At 37.3% G+C, this 20,134-nt stretch overlaps 1 protein-coding gene across 2 annotated transcripts in view; it reads left to right on the forward strand.

Moving 5' to 3' along the window:
* baiap3 (BAI1 associated protein 3) overlaps window positions 1-17,705 on the forward strand; it is a 41,484-nt gene extending 23,779 nt beyond the window's left edge. Inside the window, exons 14-34 of one of the 2 annotated variants that reach the window (XM_032587124.1) lie at window positions 2,440-2,543; window positions 2,637-2,754; window positions 2,945-3,069; window positions 4,003-4,093; window positions 5,103-5,159; window positions 5,242-5,339; window positions 5,497-5,548; window positions 5,660-5,811; window positions 5,904-6,027; window positions 6,450-6,590; window positions 7,823-7,918; window positions 8,184-8,399; window positions 9,041-9,109; window positions 9,196-9,275; window positions 10,352-10,460; window positions 10,935-11,006; window positions 11,107-11,190; window positions 11,475-11,595; window positions 11,674-11,797; window positions 13,085-13,290; window positions 13,383-13,486. In XM_032587124.1, the coding sequence (XP_032443015.1) occupies window positions 2,440-2,543; window positions 2,637-2,754; window positions 2,945-3,069; window positions 4,003-4,093; window positions 5,103-5,159; window positions 5,242-5,339; window positions 5,497-5,548; window positions 5,660-5,811; window positions 5,904-6,027; window positions 6,450-6,590; window positions 7,823-7,918; window positions 8,184-8,399; window positions 9,041-9,109; window positions 9,196-9,275; window positions 10,352-10,460; window positions 10,935-11,006; window positions 11,107-11,190; window positions 11,475-11,595; window positions 11,674-11,797; window positions 13,085-13,290; window positions 13,383-13,486 (2,343 nt within the window). Of the gene's footprint in view, window positions 1-2,439; window positions 2,544-2,636; window positions 2,755-2,944; window positions 3,070-4,002; window positions 4,094-5,102; window positions 5,160-5,241; window positions 5,340-5,496; window positions 5,549-5,659; window positions 5,812-5,903; window positions 6,028-6,449; window positions 6,591-7,822; window positions 7,919-8,183; window positions 8,400-9,040; window positions 9,110-9,195; window positions 9,276-10,351; window positions 10,461-10,934; window positions 11,007-11,106; window positions 11,191-11,474; window positions 11,596-11,673; window positions 11,798-13,084; window positions 13,291-13,382 lie in introns of both variants that reach the window. The other variant, XM_032587122.1, reaches the window with a different exon arrangement.
* Window positions 17,706-20,134: the final 2,429 nt, after the last annotated feature.

Genomic DNA, 20,134 nt, shown 5'->3' on the forward strand with positions numbered 1-20,134 from the left:
TTTGATTGTGATATCATTTATTTTGAGGAAAAAAAACTGTCCAATTCAATCTTTGTTTCCCTTTCATAAATCATCTGAGATTTACATTTTTTTTAAGAAAACCTTAGTTTCTTTAAGACCTTTAGAACATATTCTGTGGACTGAGAGACATATTTTAACTTCTGAAAGGCTGCTATCTCATGTTTGAAACTAACGTAGCATTTAAAATAAAAAAATATCATCTTAGCTCTAAACCACGGTAGTGGTTATGTAAATTTCTGGTGCTGTTTGGATGCTTCATGACCTTGGATGATTGCTCTGATTGATCGGACTGTAAATTCTGCTTTCTTCTGGAAAATCCTGACGAGAAAAGTTTGACCATCAGGTTGTGAACTGAAGCGCACTTATGTTAGGCAAGGACCCCAAATAGCTTCACCTCTAAATGGCTAAAAAAAGGTAAGGTTTTGGAATGGCCTAGTGAAAGTGCAGACCTAAATTAGATCAAGATTCTGTGGCGTGGCGTTTCACGGGTCATGCCACTTTCATAGGTAGAAAATTTTCCTACTAACTGAAATAATAATTTATTAAAAACTACTTTTTATATATACTCTTGTTATATTTGCTCAGTTTCAAATAGGTTTAAATTAAGCACAACAAAAAAGCAATAACAGAACAAATCTGTAATGCACTGTGCATTACCACAAACTGTTAGTATTCTGCACAGGTGTTGATTTCATAAATCTTTTAATCTAAGAAGAAACACAATGTTATACGCTTTTAAATTGGTCTTGATCAACTCAACTGAGGTTTCTGAAGGCCTTTTAAATGTTTTCTATGGCTTTTGGCTGATGCTTCACCTGTTTTCACTTTGATCTTTCCTCATCAAAACTGCATATTTTGCCTTTGTGTCATAAAACCCTCAAAATGTAACTGAGAGATGATCATCACAAAGCTAAATATCTACTTTGTGTCAGGTTCTTTTAGCTGTCTGAGTCAACACAGAATTTGTATGACATTATGTTGCCTTTCTCACTCATCTAAGTAGATATCATTGGGAAAGAATGTGTGAAAAAGACCCAAATGATTTTATTTTTTTATTTTTTATTTTTTGCAAGTTATCTTTTTAATGGCTTATGCCTTGTGTGTGGGAGCCTTTTGTGTCTGATACATTCATAGGTCTGAGTTAAGTGCCTACACAAGTAAAAAAGATAAAACATTCCTGTTAAAGGGATGATGAAGTTAACCGAAAAACTTGAAAGAAAACGAAATCAAAGACCTTCAGAAATGCTTGAGACCATTTTACAAGATTAATATTAAAACTGTTTTTATCTTTACATTCAGGGTGGCGCTATTTTCCAAAACCAGCCTCCACAGACACAATGTCTTTCCCCAGGTTGTCTTTGATGAACAGAGTCAGCTACTCTACTGTGAAAAAAAAGAAGAGTACCACAACTTAGCTTTAATTTTTTCCTTTGTCTTTACATAAAAACTATTAGTATGCATATTCTTTTTCTCCTTTATTTTATTTTCTGTAAACTATATATATTTATATTTTACATCTGTACACTACATCTGAGTCATCTTACATCTGAGTGCTTTAAACCGAAGATAAAGTCCTTGTTTGTGCACACAATCTTGGCTAATAAAATGATTCTGGTTAGATATGTATTTCAGTTTGAAAGAAAAATATTCAAAGGTTATGGATTAGTATGGACTTTGTCTTTTATGCTCATATCTTCATAAAAACAACAACCTGATCTCTTTATTGAGATAAAGCACGCCTAATCAGTTCTGCTCAATTATCAGTATTTGTTACAATGGAGCTGATCAATTTATTGCTGTATGTATGCTGTGGCTGCCGGAAAAGACCAGTGTTTTGTTGTTGGCTTATCATTAGAAACCGAAGGAGGCTCATCTTCTTATGCTTCTGGGTCTGATCCAGGGGCAAAGATGTACAATTACACATCTGTTTGCAGGCATTTGGACGTGTATAAAGGGCAAGTGTAAATAATGAGTTGGGAGGGCGTGACAATTTATTTGCATAAAAGTGGCAGCTGCCTAAAACAGGTCAATTTGAAAGAATGAAATATTACCTGTGAATGATTTTGTGCAAAAAAAAATTAGCATGTAAAGCCCATAAACTTATCATAGTTTGTTTAAAAGGATGGATAAGGCGTTCTCGTTAAACTTTAATTTGTTGGACTGAACAAAGCTGTTGCACTGGTTATGATTTTGCCGCAACCTTTCTTGGAGCTACTAGCTTCTCTTTTTTCTGATTTAAGTGTTGTAATTATTCTGAAGTGACGGGTGCTTTTTGTTCTACATTGGTATTAAACCTTTGTTAGTATTTAAATGTTTGTAACAGCTCACACACAAACAAAATCTGTTTGACAAAAAAAAAGCATCTTACTTTGCATAATATGTGAATAAAATTACCTTGTCACTCTTTTAAAACCCCAGAGAGAGCCATACAACTGGAATGGACAGGTTTCTCCTCCAGCATGGACTGTACTAACTCACCATGCTGTGCAAACTGATCTCTCACCTCTACAGCAGGCTATTGTGTAGGTATTAATGACAAAATTACATTGATTAAATTGAGTATGCGACCTGAAGCATTTGCCTGCAAGGTGCATATTTTCTTTTGTTTTATGCAGGCGCTGGCAGTGCTACAGCAACCATCATCGGAACCAGAGGCTGTGCTACTCCCTGCTGCTGCGCCTCCTGAGGACCATCGATGCAGAGTGGGACCCTCCCACCGTGAGGGGAGACCTGGTAGGTTCTACATTATTGGCTTCCCAATAGGGGAAAAAAACCAAACAAACAAAAAAACTTCCATCACCTAGAAACAGTCACCTCATTAGCTCAGCCCTTCACTGGCATTCATCAAGGTTTTTGGTTCAGCCAAAAATGTCCCACAGCTAGTGTACTGGAAGCTATAACTGAGGGCCCTTCCTGTGTCCAGGAGAGGCAGCTATCAGACAGCTTCAGACTGTACACAGAGCACTGCCTGTGCCTGATGAAGAACATGCGTCAGGTTTTCCCCTGCACAAGCGCTGCTGCCATTACACGCTACGAGCTCATGCTGAGGTAAAGTCACAGCACCATCACATCAGGCTCTCGCCTGTTCTCCCATATCAAGAACCTTTTTCACTCCAACGAACACAGAGAGACTAAAGCCGGTCAGTCACACTCTGTGCAGGCAGCAGTAATATCACAGTATATTACAATGATATTATCTTGATCATTTCTCATTTCCATACGAAACAAAATAACGATCATTTGTTTCTAACAACAAATTGTCGCACAAATGCTAAAAAAGGCAGAATTTTGTGTGCCAGTATTCTGACATATTCTCATCTATCTTTATATTATTTTTCATTTATATCATGCTAAGCTTTCATGCAACTTGTAAAAATGTTCTTGCACTTGATGCTTACATTGCAATACAAAACAAATCTGAAGCTACTCGTGTCTTTTTAAAGATTGAAAGTGCAGTAGATGTTTGTAGATGTATCTTAGAAACATGTGAGCTTGAGCAGATCGCCATGACAACATTTATCTCAACAAGACAAGGTATTGATGATCAGAAAATTTAGAAACAATAACTTTATGCTATACAAAGCAATGTAATGTTTTTGAGTATTCTCTAACCAGAAACAGACATTTATTATTCAGATATTTGGAATGATTTAAATCTGAAGAAACAAAATTATTCAAAAATGTTCATGTGGGAATTGTAATTTTGTCAACATATTTACAGAAGTTAGTGATTGCTCAGGTAATGGACCCCATTATTACATAAAAACAAACTGCCAGTCATACAAACTCTCATACACACCAAACACGTATCTTTCTCCTCCTGCATAAATAACCCAGACTCCTGCATACAATTAGACTGAAATTCATTTAGTGAGATTGCAGCTATTATACTTGCTAAACTCTGAGAACAATGTGTCACTATGTGATGAGTTGAATAGCAATTTTGTCATGTAATTGGTTTTTCCTGTCTGTGCATGCCAGGGGGATTGGCTACATGCAAAACATGAGGGCATTTAAGACTGTTTGTCCTCTCCGAAATGAGCTTCATTTGGACATCACCACTGCTGTCAAGGTAACAATGGGCGAGCATTTATAGCAAAACAGAACATCTGTATTACAACTCAGTGAAACGCCACAGGACTTGTTCTTGCTGTTGTAGTAGTTTGGTCTGCCAAAATAGAAATAACTGGAAATCTGATAGGTTGTGTTACATGAAGTTTGCTCTGGAAAATGGTGTATCAATTTACAATACAGACTATATTCAGAAAAAGCAATGCAAGCACAAGGAAAAGAGGGTTATTATTTGTATCAGAATCACAGAAAAAAAATCAATGTCAAACTATCACAAATTTAGTGATATTTTTGAAAAATAAAACGGAAACTACAAGTTATCACCCCAAGTTAGTCAATTTAGCAGTTTTTATTGAAGTCCTAGTGCAAAAAACATAGAAGTTCACCCATCAATAAAGACTTTATAAACCTATGAAGAGTCTCAGTTCAGTGTAGAATAATCTTATTCTTCTTTGATCAGTTTTGGTATTTTATATAAGCTACAAATACATTTTCACTGATTCATAAAAATACAGGACAAATGCGTCCAGAACTGATTTACTGTGGAGTGCCTCTTTCAAGCGTTATGAGTAATCTTGCTATTTTAAGGGATGGTGGGAAATTCTAGCCATTGTAAAACTCAGAACTAACAGTTCCCCAGATTTCACAGAGCTTACAATTTCATTCAACCCTCCTACAGTTTTTGTTTATACCAAAGTACAAAAAATAATGCCGCACAGATGATTTAAAAGAACATTTTTGATAGCATTGTAACCAGAAGGTTACAGAACTGGCCTCTGGCAACACACTTCCTTTTCCTCTTCAAATTAACAGTCTTGGACATAGCTACTATTAGGTGGGAAAGTTGAACCAGAAATATTCATGTCTTTTGATTATGACAAAACTTCACATTTTAATCCTCAGAGGCATTAACATGCTGACAGCAACCAGTGCTGACTTCACTTTGACAAAATATGTCACTAAATGTTGTTACATCACCGGTAAAACCCATTGTTTCTTTTCATCAACAGAAAGGGACGTCTGAGTGGTATGAAAGCTTAATTGCCCAGTACAAACCAGAGGAAGGGGTAAGTGTATAATGTGTAAAAATAGAAGTAATCTTATTTTACTAAGCATGATGAAGCTTGTTAATCTTCCCTAACAATTCAGTCTCTGGAGGAGCAGCTGAAAAAAATGGTTCAGGTGATTGATGCAGTTTGTGCAGATGTACAGAGAGGCCAAAACATCTACAACAAACTCTTCTACAGGTGATTTTTTTTACTAAAGCCAACCGTGTGTGCTATGTATTTTATGAAATACAACCAAGTCTTCAAAGGCTGTGAAGACTTGGTTCACAATCAAAGACTCATTTTGTGTTGTTGCCTAGTAGTTGGTCTCATGTCATTTCGTTTTTTGCTCTCACAGTGCTGTGAAAGTAGATTACTTCAGCATATCATACAGGCAGCTGGAAAAACAGGTAAGTCTTTGAAACAAGGTGAAAAAGTCTTCTGAAGTCTTTGTGAGTCATGCTGCGATGTTGTTGTTGCTAAATTTGACTCTGCCTCTTTCCAATTCTCCCTCCTGGCAGGTAGCAGATGATGTAAATGTAGCAATGGAGCGGGTCTGTGGCACTCTGGAGCAAGAGAGCTCCAGACTGACTCAGACTATGGGGGAAACCATCTTCGAACTCTTCATGTCTTTGAAGATCCTCAAGGGCTTCCGAGAGTTTCTTCCCCTCAAGTTTGTTCAGCTTTAATGACTATTCATATGCCAGCCTCATCATTTGATTAGCCTCCCTTTTATTCATAAAGACTTCTGCTTTGCTCAAACAGAGACGCCAAAATGTTGGCCCTGACAGGCTTTCATAACTGGTTCAAGTCGTCGATTCATAAGTTCCTGCAGATTGTTCATGACAGATCCTGTGACAGAATCCGCAAAGCTGTGGAAACAGATCAGGTGGGACGCTTCTGCTCTTCAAATGCAATTATTTTTGTAATTAAAGTAATTGGAGTTGATCTGTGATGACAGGCGCTACACCTAGGACCAGACATCCGTTCTGGTTAATGGCCTAACCTTAACTCATATAATTATTGAATTAAGTTAAATATTATTTTCAGTGCTTTTGACCACACAATTACATTTTAGTTGAGTAGATTGAGGAGACACGTTTGATTTGTTATTACGGTTACTTTAATATGCTGTAAATGTGAACAAATAGATAAAATTGAAACAGGTTCACTGAAACATAATGCGTGTTCATGGATGCCGTGAAAAGTTGTATGTTAAGCCTCCTGACAAAATATTAGTGTTTATTTTTTTTCTGAATAAATTCATGTTCTGGCAGTGTAATGATTAAAAAGCATGTGTTTTGTGAACAGCTTCAGCCTGTGCAACAAGCCAAACACAGTTGCTCAGCAGTGGAAGTGACAGCTTGCTTCAGCCAGGTACGTGAGATCTGGCTCCAGCTGTCCTGGCCAGACTCTGCGGGGGCCTTCATCTTTGTCACTCGTCTGACAGACGTGAGTGCCACTTTTAGCATTGCAACACATGCATACTCATATCCTGCAGTCATAAAGAGATGACTCCTATGAGACGTGCAAGATTTTATCAGTCGAAGTGAAGAAAGAAACTTTCAATGCCTTGCAAAAGTACTGGCATCCCTTGAATTTTTGCATATTTTGTCACACTGCAACCACAAATTTTAAATATTACGTACATTCAGATTGTATGTGATAAACCAACACCCCGGGGACATGTATGTGAAGTGAAACAAAAACAAAAAAGATACATGGTTTTCAGATTTTCTTACAAATAAAATTGTGAAAGTATGGCATAAAAATTGGATAAAATCCAGTGCGACAAACGACCGTTAGTAGACAACTAGTTAAATCTAGTCTCGTTATAAATGTTGCTGTTCTGTGAAGGTTTGTTAAGGAACATAAGTGAACAAACTGCATCATTAACACCAAATAAAATATCTGACAATGAAGGAATACAATTGTAAAGAAGTTTAAGGCAATTTCAGGTTGTAAAACCATAACTCAACCGTTGAGAGATGTTCAACCCATTGTCCAAAAAAAAAAAAAAGATTGCACAACTACAAATGACTCCAAATTGATATTACTTGGCATACATGGTGGTGGCACCATCATGCTGTGGGAATGCTTTTCATTAGTAGGAACTGGATAACTGGTCAGAATTAGCGGTAAGATGGGATGGACATACATCTGAAACTATATATTTATATACACCAAAACTTCTGAGTTTGATGAAAGTTACAAAAAAAATAATGTTTTGTTCTCTGTACATTTTCTGGCATTTAGCAAATAGAAATTATTTTGTTAATTCTAACCTAAAAAAAAAAAAAGGCTTTACCTAACATAAAAATCAGAAATTTGGTCTGATTTCACCTCGGGCAGTGAAGAAAAAAAAAAAAACACATATGCGTCTTTCTATTCTGTGAATGTAAATATCTGGTTTCAATTGTAAATACATGAACAATTTCCAAACAAGGAAACCAGCTGGGGCAGACTTGACACTGATATGAAAACTCCAAAACATTTGTGGCTACAATTGCAGCCAAAGTTGTTTCCACAAATAAGTCACTCAGGCAGGTAATTTGTAAATAAAAAAAATAAAAAAATAGACCACCATCCATATTTTTCCTTCCACAAAATGTAGCATCTGTATTGCATGCGATCCCTACGAAGTTATGAAGTTGTACAAATGGTCCTACCTTCATCTCCCGCAGAACTTCTGCAATGAAGCTGTTTGCTACTCAGAGATGATGACGCGCAAGATTGAGAGGAACCAGCTGGCCCGAGACCACAAGAATTTCACAGTGCAGGTACCGCCTGTAGCAAGACAAAGCAGGGGGTGGGCACACGATGATGTAAAAACGATCAGAGAGTTCCTGCTTGTAAACACAAAAGCACAGCAGGAGAGCACAAATGTCGGCACAGAAATAGAGCAGAAGTGTCTTGCTGTCATGAATTGTTTATACTCATAAGCCATCTCTCTACTTCTTGGTAGCTCTGCTTCTTTTCCTTCTTTTTTATCTCCTCCACCACCCCTCTCTTTCTCCTCTTTTGCTCCTCTTGGCTTTCGGCTAGCTCTGCATCGGCCTGAACAACGTGGAGCATGTGCGTGTTTTCCTGGCTCACCTGCCTCGAGACCTGGACTGGCCTGGCGTGGAGCGGGCCATGGAGGAGTCGTGTGGAGCGGAGGGGAAAGAGCAGGTCTACAAAGCCCTCAACGGGCAGCTGTTCAACATGGACCTGGACCTGCAAAGAGAAGCCAAGCGCCTAATCACAGTGTTCACCGACAAGGTGAAAACATTAACCTCAGCTCAGGCTACATCTGTACTGATAGGACATTCACATGTTAAATCTTCAAAGCTAATTAAAACTGTCAGATAAATTGCGAATCAAAATGTTTTCTGCAGCATCCACCAGCACAGCAAATATTGAACTTCAATTAAATAAAAAATAACAATAAAACATACCCATTTAGCTATAATTATTAGCTCTGCTCTTAAATGAGCTTTTTTCTGTAGAGGTAGGTAACTATTTTGATATTATCACCACCTACTGACTAAAATATTTCTTATTATTTTGCCTTTTTGTCTATTTTTTAAATGATAGAATATCAGTATTAAAAATTTCAGAGTAGCATAGCTAAGACCTAGATAATAATTATAAAAATATCCCCGCAGAATTTCCACATTAGTGTGTCTTCATATTTTTCAACCCAGATAAATGTTTACCACTATACTGAAGAATGCAGAAAGAAAGCAAAAAGATATATATATACAGTATATATATATATATATATATATATATATATATATATATATATATATATACAGTATATACAGTATATACATGACTACCATAGATCTGTTGGTCAGTAGATGGTCATAGATTGAAACACTAGCTTGCTCTTCTATACCTGAGCATTATGTGTGCAGATGCTGCCTGAACTTCGGCGGTACATTCAGCACATCAGCTTGTCTCCAGACTCCATCAACAATGATGACGTATGTAGCAACAACCAGCTGACATTTTCATTCCTGTGTCAGTTTTGTCATCTACTGTATATTTGTGACATGTGGATTTCTCCCAGGCTGTTTCCCCTCTCATGAAGTACCTTCAAGACACGATGGTCATCCTGACAGCAAACCTTGTTAAGGAAAATCTTACCAGGTAAAAAAGAATAGACAGTAAAATACGTTCGCAAAATATTTTTTCTTTATTGTCAAAATGGGGTGTTTGCGTGTGTAATTTTCAAAAGAGAGATTAATTCAATACAAGTTGGAATAAGACTGTAACATCACAAAGTGTGGAAAAAGTGAAGCGCTGTGAATACTTTGCAGCACTGTACCTTTAAAATCTTGAAGATGAAATTGCAGCAAAATGTGGATCTAGCATAAAATTGAAGGTAGCAGCTATAGCATGACAAAATGTGGAACAGTTCAAGGGTAGGAATACTTTCACTTGAAACATTGAGTATTTTTAACTATATAGAAATAGCTGAAATATGTGTTTTGCATAATTATAATCTACAATATTGTTAAGTGACAACACTTAATATTATTTAGTGGCTATATTTGTCACTAGAATTATTTTCATATGTGTACTACAAATAAAATCTGATCTGATCTGATCTGATCTGATCTGATCGGACAATTTAGCCAGAAGTAAACCAATAGACCTCCTGCATGTTTCCCACCCATGTAAAAATCAGCCAACATGTTTGGCTGATTAAAACCTTGAGCAAAGCTGGCAGGCAGGAGCTACATATGAAATCTGTCCTGTAAACCTCTAACCTTTCCAAGTCAATTATCTGGGAAATGATGGACAGCACTTCCTCCAGCTTTAAAAGAGGAGACACCATCTGCTTTTGATACGAGGACTCTGCAATGCCAGCATGCATGACTGCATGAGGGTACATTAATGCACATGGTGCTAGTAACTTTTGCCTATATGGAAGAAACATTAAGGCTGGAAAAATATTTACTCATTTTAGAGTGACACAGGCTGCTACCAAAGATGGCATCTTTTTCAGGAAAGGCCTTGGCTCTGTGTTAAATGATTGGGCAATAATCTGGATTTGGCTAAAACAACCAAGCAGCTTTTGACAAGAAGTGGTTATTTTAGTTCACCACTTAATATGTTGCTGTTTTCTTCCAGAAGTATGAGTTTGACAAAATGATTTTACATGTTTTTGTGGCCTGTGGGTGTTATTTTTGAGAGCATTGTTTATGCTTGTTGCCTCACAGAGTTCTGCAGAGCATGTGGGAGCTGCTCCTGCGAATGATCCTGGACGCGGTCACAGAAAACAGGGGTGTTCAGGTGGAGTTCTACAACCGCTTCGAGTACACAGTTGAGGTCAGTGTCATAGCTTTGATTAACTTTCTTTTCCATTAGTAAATGTTTGCTCCCGACCCTCTTTAGTGATCTGCCTCTGTATGCTGGCTGTAATGCACTAGTTAGCATATGTCAGATATTCATGAAGTCTTCAGATAGCAGCTATGTGGCAACATGAGCTCCCTTATGAATGACAATGTGGAAACTGTTGTTTATTCAACAAAGTCAACGAGCTGGCAGGGGACGTCACACATTTCCATGAGAAGCTAAGGTCTGCCACAGACTTGGGCTAAGTTAGGATGCAGTAGAGGTTCGCACTGTCCCTCCACACCTTCCTCCACAAATATCACGTTTGCCTGCCCAAGGTTTCGTAATGTTAGTGTGAACAACGGGCATCTTCTCAGAGCTGAGACTTTAGCCTATACATATTGGAGGGGTATGTGTAATGACTCATAGCATGCTTGTTCTATTTTTGTCGTCATTTAAATGTTTTAGACCCTGTTGCAGTTCTTTCATGTGAAGGGTGACGGTCTGGCTTTGGAAGACATGAAAAGCGGAGACTACAAGGTATGTAGTCATGCAATTCTGCCAGCCGAGTTTCATGTGCATGGTCAATTAAATTTGTCTCCTTTATATGTTTCCCTAACTGATCACCTTCATTGTTTAGGTCTTGGATGAAGAGCTCAGGCTAAACAAATGTTCCTCCTTTGATCTGATTGAGCAGTACTACCTGGAGAAGATTTCCCTCCAGGTGTGTTTTAAGTTACCGGACAGACAATTTCATTTAAGTGGATGGAGAGATATTGATTGAATACCCTGAGCTCTATTGCTTCACCCCTGATTGAAAGTCTGGCCTTTTCTCAAGCCCCTAAAAGCAACATGCAATCAAATATTGCAAGATACTGTGAGAAATTTAGAATATTTTTGTAGGCCACTAAATAAAAAAACTGATTCTTATCGTTAATGGACATATTGCTGCTAGGTAAATACTTAATAAATATATTTTGACTTTGCTTGTGATGTAATATGTCGCAGAAAACACTCAAGCATACGCCTTACGGTCGAATCAGTGTGAAATGCTACTACGATCCTCCAGAGCAGAGACTCACAGTGGAGATTCTACATGCTGCTGACATTATCGCATTGGATGCTAATGGTAAAAGTAAAAACAAATGTTTTTTGATAGACATAAGCTTTGTTGAACATCTTGTAATACTTTTGTCATCTCCTTCAGGTCTTAGTGATCCATTTGTGATTGTGGAGCTTTGTCCTCATCACCTCTTTCCAGCAGCCAAGAGTCAACGCACTCAAGTGAAGCTAAAGACGCTGCATCCAGTATTCGATGAACTGTTTTATTTGTGAGTGAAATGCCTTAATTTCTTCTCCGCATATATATTGTTATCACTAACTTCAGTCTATTTTATCTGTCTTTTATTTAGCAAGCCAACACAAACTTACTCATAGTTACAGTATGAAGTGAAAGGAAATAATACATAATTTCCATTTTCGCTTCCTTTTTTTGTCTAAATAAGAACCTGAAGCGTAAGTTGTGCATTTGTATTCATCTTGTCTGAGTCAGTACGTTCTTCCTGTGTAAGTTCATCTTCAAGTATTTCGGGATTTGTCGCATGCTGGTCCTTGGCTAGCTTTCAATGAGTCCAATTGGGTGGACAGTGTCTTTGGGGGTCAGTTTTCGAATCCTGCCACAGATTTTCAGTTAGATTCAGGTCTGGACTTTGTGCCATTGTAACAAATGAATAAGCTTTTATCTAAACAAATGGTTTCTAAAGTTGAGATTTTGACGCCATCTGACAAGAACACCTTCTTCTTACAGTAACAGTGGCAGATTTGCTCTGCAAAATGGGGAAAGACATTTCACCACTAGCACCTTAAAGTTATGACATTAGTGACAGCACTTCAGGCCATACCAGGTTCAGGTGATTGATTGAACAGAAAACAAACAACATTATTGGGAGACAGATGGGAAGAAAACAAAGAGGGAGAGGAGGGGACCAGGAAGACACCAACACCAGCGAAAAGACACATTTTTAAACATAGTTTTTTAAGGCCAATAAAAATAGTTTTTTTTATGTAATAGTCTAATCTTAAATGTCATGCTCTCTTGGTTGTAAGTAGAAAATCATTACAATTAACAGAAATAAAGGCTTTCAACTATTCATCTGCGTGTAATTAATCAATACACTGTGTTTCACTTAGTGATAAAGTTCCTAAAATAAATGGGCTTTTCAGTAATACTCTAATTTATTGAATGGGTCTGTAGATTTACAATGAGGTTAAATTACACACAGATGGGCTCTGTTTACTAATTAGGTAACATCTGACAAACAAGACATTTGGTCGCACAAATTGTTTTTAGATGAATCAGAGTAACAGTTGGAGGGGCGGGGGAATACATCTATTCACACCACAATAAAAAACAAAACAAAATTTAAAGCCATTATTAATTTTCCTTACATTTCTCAATTTTTCTCTGACCTGTGTTGGTCCATCACGTAAAATTCCCATAAAGCAGACTGAAGTTTGTGGTCATGTGGCAAAATATGGAAAAGGCCGTGTGTGCGTGTACATGGCAGTGTATACTCTGTTTCTCATTTGATTGGTTCTTTGACTCTATTGTCTTCCAGTCATGTCAGTCCTGAACAGTACAGGCACAGGTACGCCTGTTTGACCTTCACTGTGATGGACTATGACTGGCTGTCTACCAACGACTTTGCTGGAGAAGCTGTCGCTCCACTCAGCGACTTCTGCTGGCCGGGGAGACCCAACGCCTCGGCTGCCGGAAAGAATGTCCAGCCTGTCATTCTGCACTTGTCCCGCAGCAAACCCAGTGGTACAAATACTGTAGTTGAGGATGTTTCAGTCTGTTTGCCTTCTGAGGTAATTCTAAGAATATAAGAGGCATGTTTGCTCTTTCTTCCTCAGAAAAGCCAATCATGAGGATGTTGGATGCTCGCACGGGAGACAGGGAGGCTCAGGAGTTCGTCCGCAGGCTGAAGGAGATTGAGAAGTCGATGGAGGAGGACTGAGAGCTGTTAGTATTGGTTGTATTCATGTTTTCTGATCACATCTTGCGACACGTGCTTTTGTACTTGTAACAATGTTTACAATATTTATCCTTTTTTTTCCAATGTATTGTTTGCTCGGTAATTATACCAAAATGAAAAGAACATGAGGATGTTTTCTTACTGGAAGACGAACATCCAGTCACTGTGCAACGCTATGCTGTCTCAGTTTAACTATATTTTAGAAGTCAATGGATAGTTGATACTGAATGTTACTAGTCTATATTTTTTGTAATGAAGTAATTGTTATGTTTGTTGTATAATATTTGATATGATAGATTTAACATTTAAAAAAAATATTTTGTGAAAGTAGCCAACATATAGCTCTAAGTCTTAAGTCTAAATCTATACCTCAGATATGTTTATTGCTTACAGAAGTGCTTTGATGGGGGTTCTTCAAAGGTAATGCGGAGATCAATTGGATGGAAGCTTATTTAATGTGTTCACCTTCTACAGCATCCATCATAATTAATGGTACCCCTGGAAAGGATGTGTTAATAAGTGTTGATCAGTAGGGGGTTTGATTTCTTTAACTATTACTCTTTCTAAAGATATGGGAAAGTTTAGACCAAGTTATCCATTTCCTTTACGACTAAAATCACCACACATCTGTTCAACCTGCATGCAAATTCTCTTGTTTGTCTCGCTAACAATTGTCGTAAGAAGAAGCAAATCTATATGTCGCATCTTATATTAAACAACAGGAAAGCAAGATGTTGCTTGACATACAAATCCACCTTAAAACATTAAGTATAAATCGCAAAAATAATTGAAGTACATTTATTTTTACGGTGGAGTAAAAATTACAAATAAAAGGGGGAAAATAATGCCACGGAGGAGTACATTTCTACAAAGAACTTTGTGAGATCAATTTCACATATTTACACGAAAATACTTAGATATTCTCTGATTTTGAAAACTTCAGAGGTTTTTTTCTTAAAAGATTTGGACACTATGATGTCAGGAAATATTTTGTTTAAATATTTTATCTGAGTTGTTTTTTTTGTGTAAATTTGCAAATAACTCCCCTGTGGCCAATTATTTTATGAAATCTTACTTTTCATAGGCATTGTTCTTAGTGCAAAAAATTGTGCCACATTTCATGTTATTAAAAGATAGAATTTTTTTTTATTATTTTGGGGCTTGTTGCAAATCTAAGGGGTTCCATTAATTGTGGAAAGGGCTGGATGATTTATTCTTTGAAGCTTCTTAATATAAACATAATAAGACGTTAATTGTAAGAACGCAGTTTTAGGTGGTCTGAAATCTTAAGCTTGTGGGCCAGTGAGAGGTCTGCAGCAACAAGGTCTAACATTTCCTTGCGCACAAGCCACTGCGTGGTTTCATTTAACTTTTAATCACCTTGCATTAAAAGACTTCAGTGTTATGAAAACTTAGTCACCTACCTCTTTCTTTTTTCCTGTTTGCACAAGAGCAATAGGGTAACTGAAAGCTGTTTTATTTATTCAAAGCTTTAATATAAAGAATATCTAACCTAACTCTCACCTAATTAACAAAAGACTTGATAAAATACTTGCTGACTTATATAAAGTGACCCAGTGAGTTCAGATCATTACAAAAATATTTTATTTTGTTCAGAATTGAACAACTTAATGAACAGATGAACCTAAAGAGTTCAAGGAATTCATTTCTAGGACTGTCCTCCACTTTCTCTCTTTTTGTCCTTCACATTTTTATTCTGACGGAGGCAAAAATACTGCATCCTCGTTTCAGAAGTGCCAGCGTTTCAGAAACATGTTTAAAGGAAAACCAGGCTAATTGGTTTGGATTCGCACATGCTGTGTTCAGAATCCACCAGAGAACGACTTCAGGCGTCACAACGCCTGGGATATGAAAGCTTTAAATCGACGAAGGCCTTCGTTTATGTTTTAAATATGAATCTGTTCCACGGTTTGACATTTTCTCTCTCAAGGTGAAGAGAAGTGAGGATAATGACACGTGCAGTGGTATAATTGCACTTGAGGGGAAAAGAAAGTCCTACCCTCTGCAGCAGCTCTCACTGGCCTGACAAGCAGAATTAAGCTTGAGCTCCAAAAGCTCTGTGAGTGTAGCTGGAAGACTGGGACCTTAACGCTGCTGCAAAAAAGATGAGGGTCACACTTTGACCTAGAATCCAACCACTTTACCTTGCGAAAAAGAAATTCCTATTACATGGTTATGCAAAATAAGAGTATTAAACAGGCTTCAAAAAGCACAAAATATCCACATCTGACTCTCAGTGTTGCTATAGCAAGTCAAGAAATAGTTAAGTAAATATTGATTAGATTAATCCTAGTTTAGTTTAAAATGTGTCAATACATATGTTTACTTTATTAAAGGGATTGTGGATTTAATTTTTTTTTTTTTAAATGCACAAATGGGCAAATTTGCTGGTACCTTTAGTAAAGATGTGTTAAAATCGTTAAAATAAATCTCTTCTTGTAGCCACATACAAGAAGAGATTGGGCAATTTCTCTGTGCAGAATCTCTCCAAATTATCCTAAGTCTCATGGTGTGATCTGCACACAGGTTTTCTCAAGATTTAGGTCTGAGATGCACATGACAGCATTTTGTCCGCTGAACCATTTCCGCCTTTATGTTAGTGTATGATTTTGGATCATTATGAAATACCCAACTATAATAAATTTTGATTTCAACATATTTTTAGTCAAAATTTTACTATAGTTCCAAGTGTCCATGATGCTCTATAACAAGTTGTGTGCCACATTTTCCCCTTTGTTTAAGCCCAAACCTACCTGTGTAGATTGTTTTACAGAAGCTCATCAGAACAAAGTTCATGACCTCTAATCAACTTTTCTAGCGTAAAACGCTAGAAAAGTTGATTAGACGTCACAATTTAGTAATTTCAGTTGTCATATTAATTTCACCCTTAATGTAAGAACTTTTGTGCTTGGTGAGGATTATTTCATGTAGCGTTTCTTTTTTGTGATAAAACATTCACTATTGGAAAACCTGTTTAGTCAGACTTAAATTGTGCCACATTTATAAAGAAATGTATTTGTGGGTGGAGCCGGAGAGCTGCGTGGGCTGCACCTAGAACGAACTTATCAAATCTTCTCCGCCGATTTCAAACAGCTTTTGGTTGAGACAATGTTGTGATCTGGGATAGCACCTTCCTCATTGGAAACATTTTCAAAGTCTTCTACAAGAGTGCCAGCTAATAACAAATAAGAGCTTTTGCCCCTTTAGTCTTTTGGGGTTTGTTGATACATATAAGCTTGCTCTTTTTTCACAATTTCAAAACAGTCACTAAGTTGTAGTAAAGAAAGTGTAGCAGGTACTTAGCACCAAAATCCTCACACCGACAGCATTTTGACAGTGACGTAACCTTTTAGTGGCTGCTTGTGTAGTGCTTTGCTGTAACCATGTGAAGTTGTGAGGATAAAGCACTCAGAAAAAAATAAAAACAGAAAAGAAAACAGTTTAATGCCTAAAAAAAAAAACGTGATTTGCATTACAGGGTTTGTTCAGGAAGCCTGCTTTCTTACAGGTGCAGGGAGTCATTTAGTATGTCTGAACAGCACTTGCATTTATGTTTGTTTAGTTTATTTTTGAGATGTGGCATTTAGTTACCCCCTAGAAGACAAGCACAGCTTATTAAGGTAATAGTTGAATACCTATCAGTGTTTGATTGGCATTCTTCCTCAAAAACTTTAATTTATTACCAACAGATGTTTACAAAAAACAATGCAACCTCATTTTGAGTATAAACAAACATTAAAATTTAGATTAGGGTCATGACATTTATATCTTTGTAAAGACAATGTTAAGGGGGGCAGTTTTAAATTCAGGGTTCTATCTTTGGAATAATAATAAGAATAATTTGTTAGTATTCAGTCACAGTAAGCTAGTTGTGTTTTGTGATCAGCATAAAGAAGGGGCGAAACATAAGTTTTAAAAAAAAGCATGTTTTAGACATGCACAAATTACAACAATAGTTTAATTTCTCCCGGTATAATGAATTGCTTAATTTTGAGGATTTTTCTTCAGATTTTAGAGATTAAAGCTAGTAAAAACTGTCTAAAGTGGCACAAATACCTTTGAAATTGTTATTGTTAAAGTGAATTATTTGTCATTGAATTGTAAATGCCTGTGTTGCTGTATATTAGATAATAACTTTAGAAAATGTCCATGACCCAATAAAGACTGTATTTAAATTTCATCCTGGTTTCTTCATTCTCATAAAAAACTGTATGTATTATTTATTGAAATTATAGCAGCCTTAGGAAAAGGGTGCAACATTGGCACATGATGCAACCTAGCACACGATCCTAGTGTGAAAAAAAAATCCACAGGCTGATTTTGACCTTTTTGTCCATTCATCCTCTCTGTCAATCTCTCACCTTTCTTCACCACTCTCCTCCTCTCCTCTCCTCTGTGTCTCTGGCAATCCTTGACCTTTTAATATTTTTGCTTCCCAACTGCCGCGACTAGCCGGAGATCAAACATGTACTGCAACACAGCGGCAACTCTGCAGAAGAGCGACATAAAACCACGAGGAAACATTGGTGTTCATTATGTCCACCATGAGAATACAGAGCCGCAGGACACACTCACCTTAGTGTCCACACCACTCAAAGGGACTGCTGTGATAGTGGATTAGACAAGGATTTCTCATAGCTGCAAGACACGAAAGCTTGTGGTTTACTGACTTGCAGTCGATACGTTCTAAATTAGAAACCTGGTGAAAACAGATGGGTTATGAACTGCCTGTTGGCTCAAGTGTGGAGAGGACTTTGTCATTTTATACAGACACAATGCCCTCCAACCAGCGCATCAGCTGCAGCATGTGAGAGGCTGAAGCCGGTGGCAGATTAGTGATACTGGTTCCCTGTGATGAACTGAGTGTTTGTTTGACAACATAGATTTTAGAAAAGCTGGATAAAAATGTTGCAGGTCTTCTGATTCCCGCCACTAGATGTCGCTGTAGTTTCATGAACTGTTTCCACTCAGCAACTTATGCACTTATGTCGTCTTCTTAATGACAACAAAAAAGAACATTTACTCTTTTTTTAAGGACAGTAGGCTATATAATAAATAGTGTTTTTTTAGTGGTAATGCCAGGATGTATCACCCATTACTAAACTTTTTATGTTTTTCAAGGAAAACAGCAGCACTTTGAATTTGTCACTTTGTTGTGCTGTTATCAATGCAGCAAATCACAACTGGATAAAGGATTTTATGCATTTCTACTTTTACCTTAAATTTAAAACTTTGAAAATTAATAAAAAGTAAAGGAAATACTTACCTTGCAGATAATAACAAGCCCTGTTTTCCATTGTATAGCTACTGACTTTCAATTGCAGGAAACGTATAAGAATAGTTTGTTGATAAAGTGGATATATCTTCTTGTTACGTCTTCTCTAGGAATAACAACACAAGTAAATAAATCCTGTCTTATGACTTATGTCAAAGTCAGTATTTACTACTGCTGTCTGTTAAAATGATAACAATAGTCACTATTCCTTTATAATTTTAGTAGAAAAGTAAAAAATATATATATCTCATTTAATTACATTTGATTATTTGAATTTCTGAGAACATTTCCTTCCAGGTAAAGACATTGTTTTGTATCATTTCAAACAAACCCAAAATAGAGGTCTATCATGTTTTGATGTTGGTTAAGAGTACACTGAGCTTCTCGTACAAACTTTTCCTTAAATCTTATGAAAAAGCTGGAAATCTGTAGCAGTTTCTGATCCCCAGGAATGTTGGCAGTGTCTGTGCATTGCTGTTGCTCCTCTTCTGGCTCTGGCAGATACATTTAACACAGCATTGATTCTGCAAAGTCTTATCTTCTCTCAGACAAGCCTAATCCTCCATGCAGAATGTTACACCATAGTCCCCATCTCCTCCCACCACAGCAGCTGAACCTGGATCCCCCACACACCCAGATGTGGGATTTCACACCTGCACTACTTTCAGCATCAGTCAAGGGAGCAGGTTAAATTGTAAATTTATACAAACTAAGCTCTCTTTTGGATCTCTGTGTGCATGTGCTGGCAAGACTCCACTATTCTGTTTGTAGTTTATGTTCATAAAATGAAAAATGTGACTATTTATGCACCCTAATTTCAAAATTTTGGTAAATTGCCTCTGAACTGCATGCTATATCATTAAAAATGTGTACTGCTGGGAGGGCCTGTGAAGATGCCTTTAACAAAGATCACTGCATGCAAGGACATAAACACCTGTGCCTGCAGGTGCATCTCTTGCTGACAGGTCTGCATAATTAGACACTTCTGAAGTCAGCCTTTGCTCTCCAGTGTATGTGATGTGGGAAGAAGCCTACACAGCAAGTCCTTTGTGGCTTCTGAGGCCTCTGCTGGAGTGAGAAGAGATAATATTGGACAGCTTGCCCTTGAGGAATGCAAATGGGATGGTGTTTGGGCCACAGCCAGTGATTTGCTGGGTCTTTTGGCCAAATCCATCACAGAACCATCCCTTTATCTTCTTACAGTCTTGTGTTGACTGATCCCAATATACTGTCTGAATGAGACCAGAATGAGTCCATTAATGTGGACACAGGTTCTGACATGTTCTCATTAGGTCTATTCTCTGTAAAACTAAGGATTGAATCTTTCTGAATTA

The sequence above is a fragment of the Xiphophorus hellerii genome, chromosome 16, assembly GCF_003331165.1.
Source record: "Xiphophorus hellerii strain 12219 chromosome 16, Xiphophorus_hellerii-4.1, whole genome shotgun sequence".
NCBI lineage: Eukaryota > Metazoa > Chordata > Actinopteri > Cyprinodontiformes > Poeciliidae > Xiphophorus > Xiphophorus hellerii.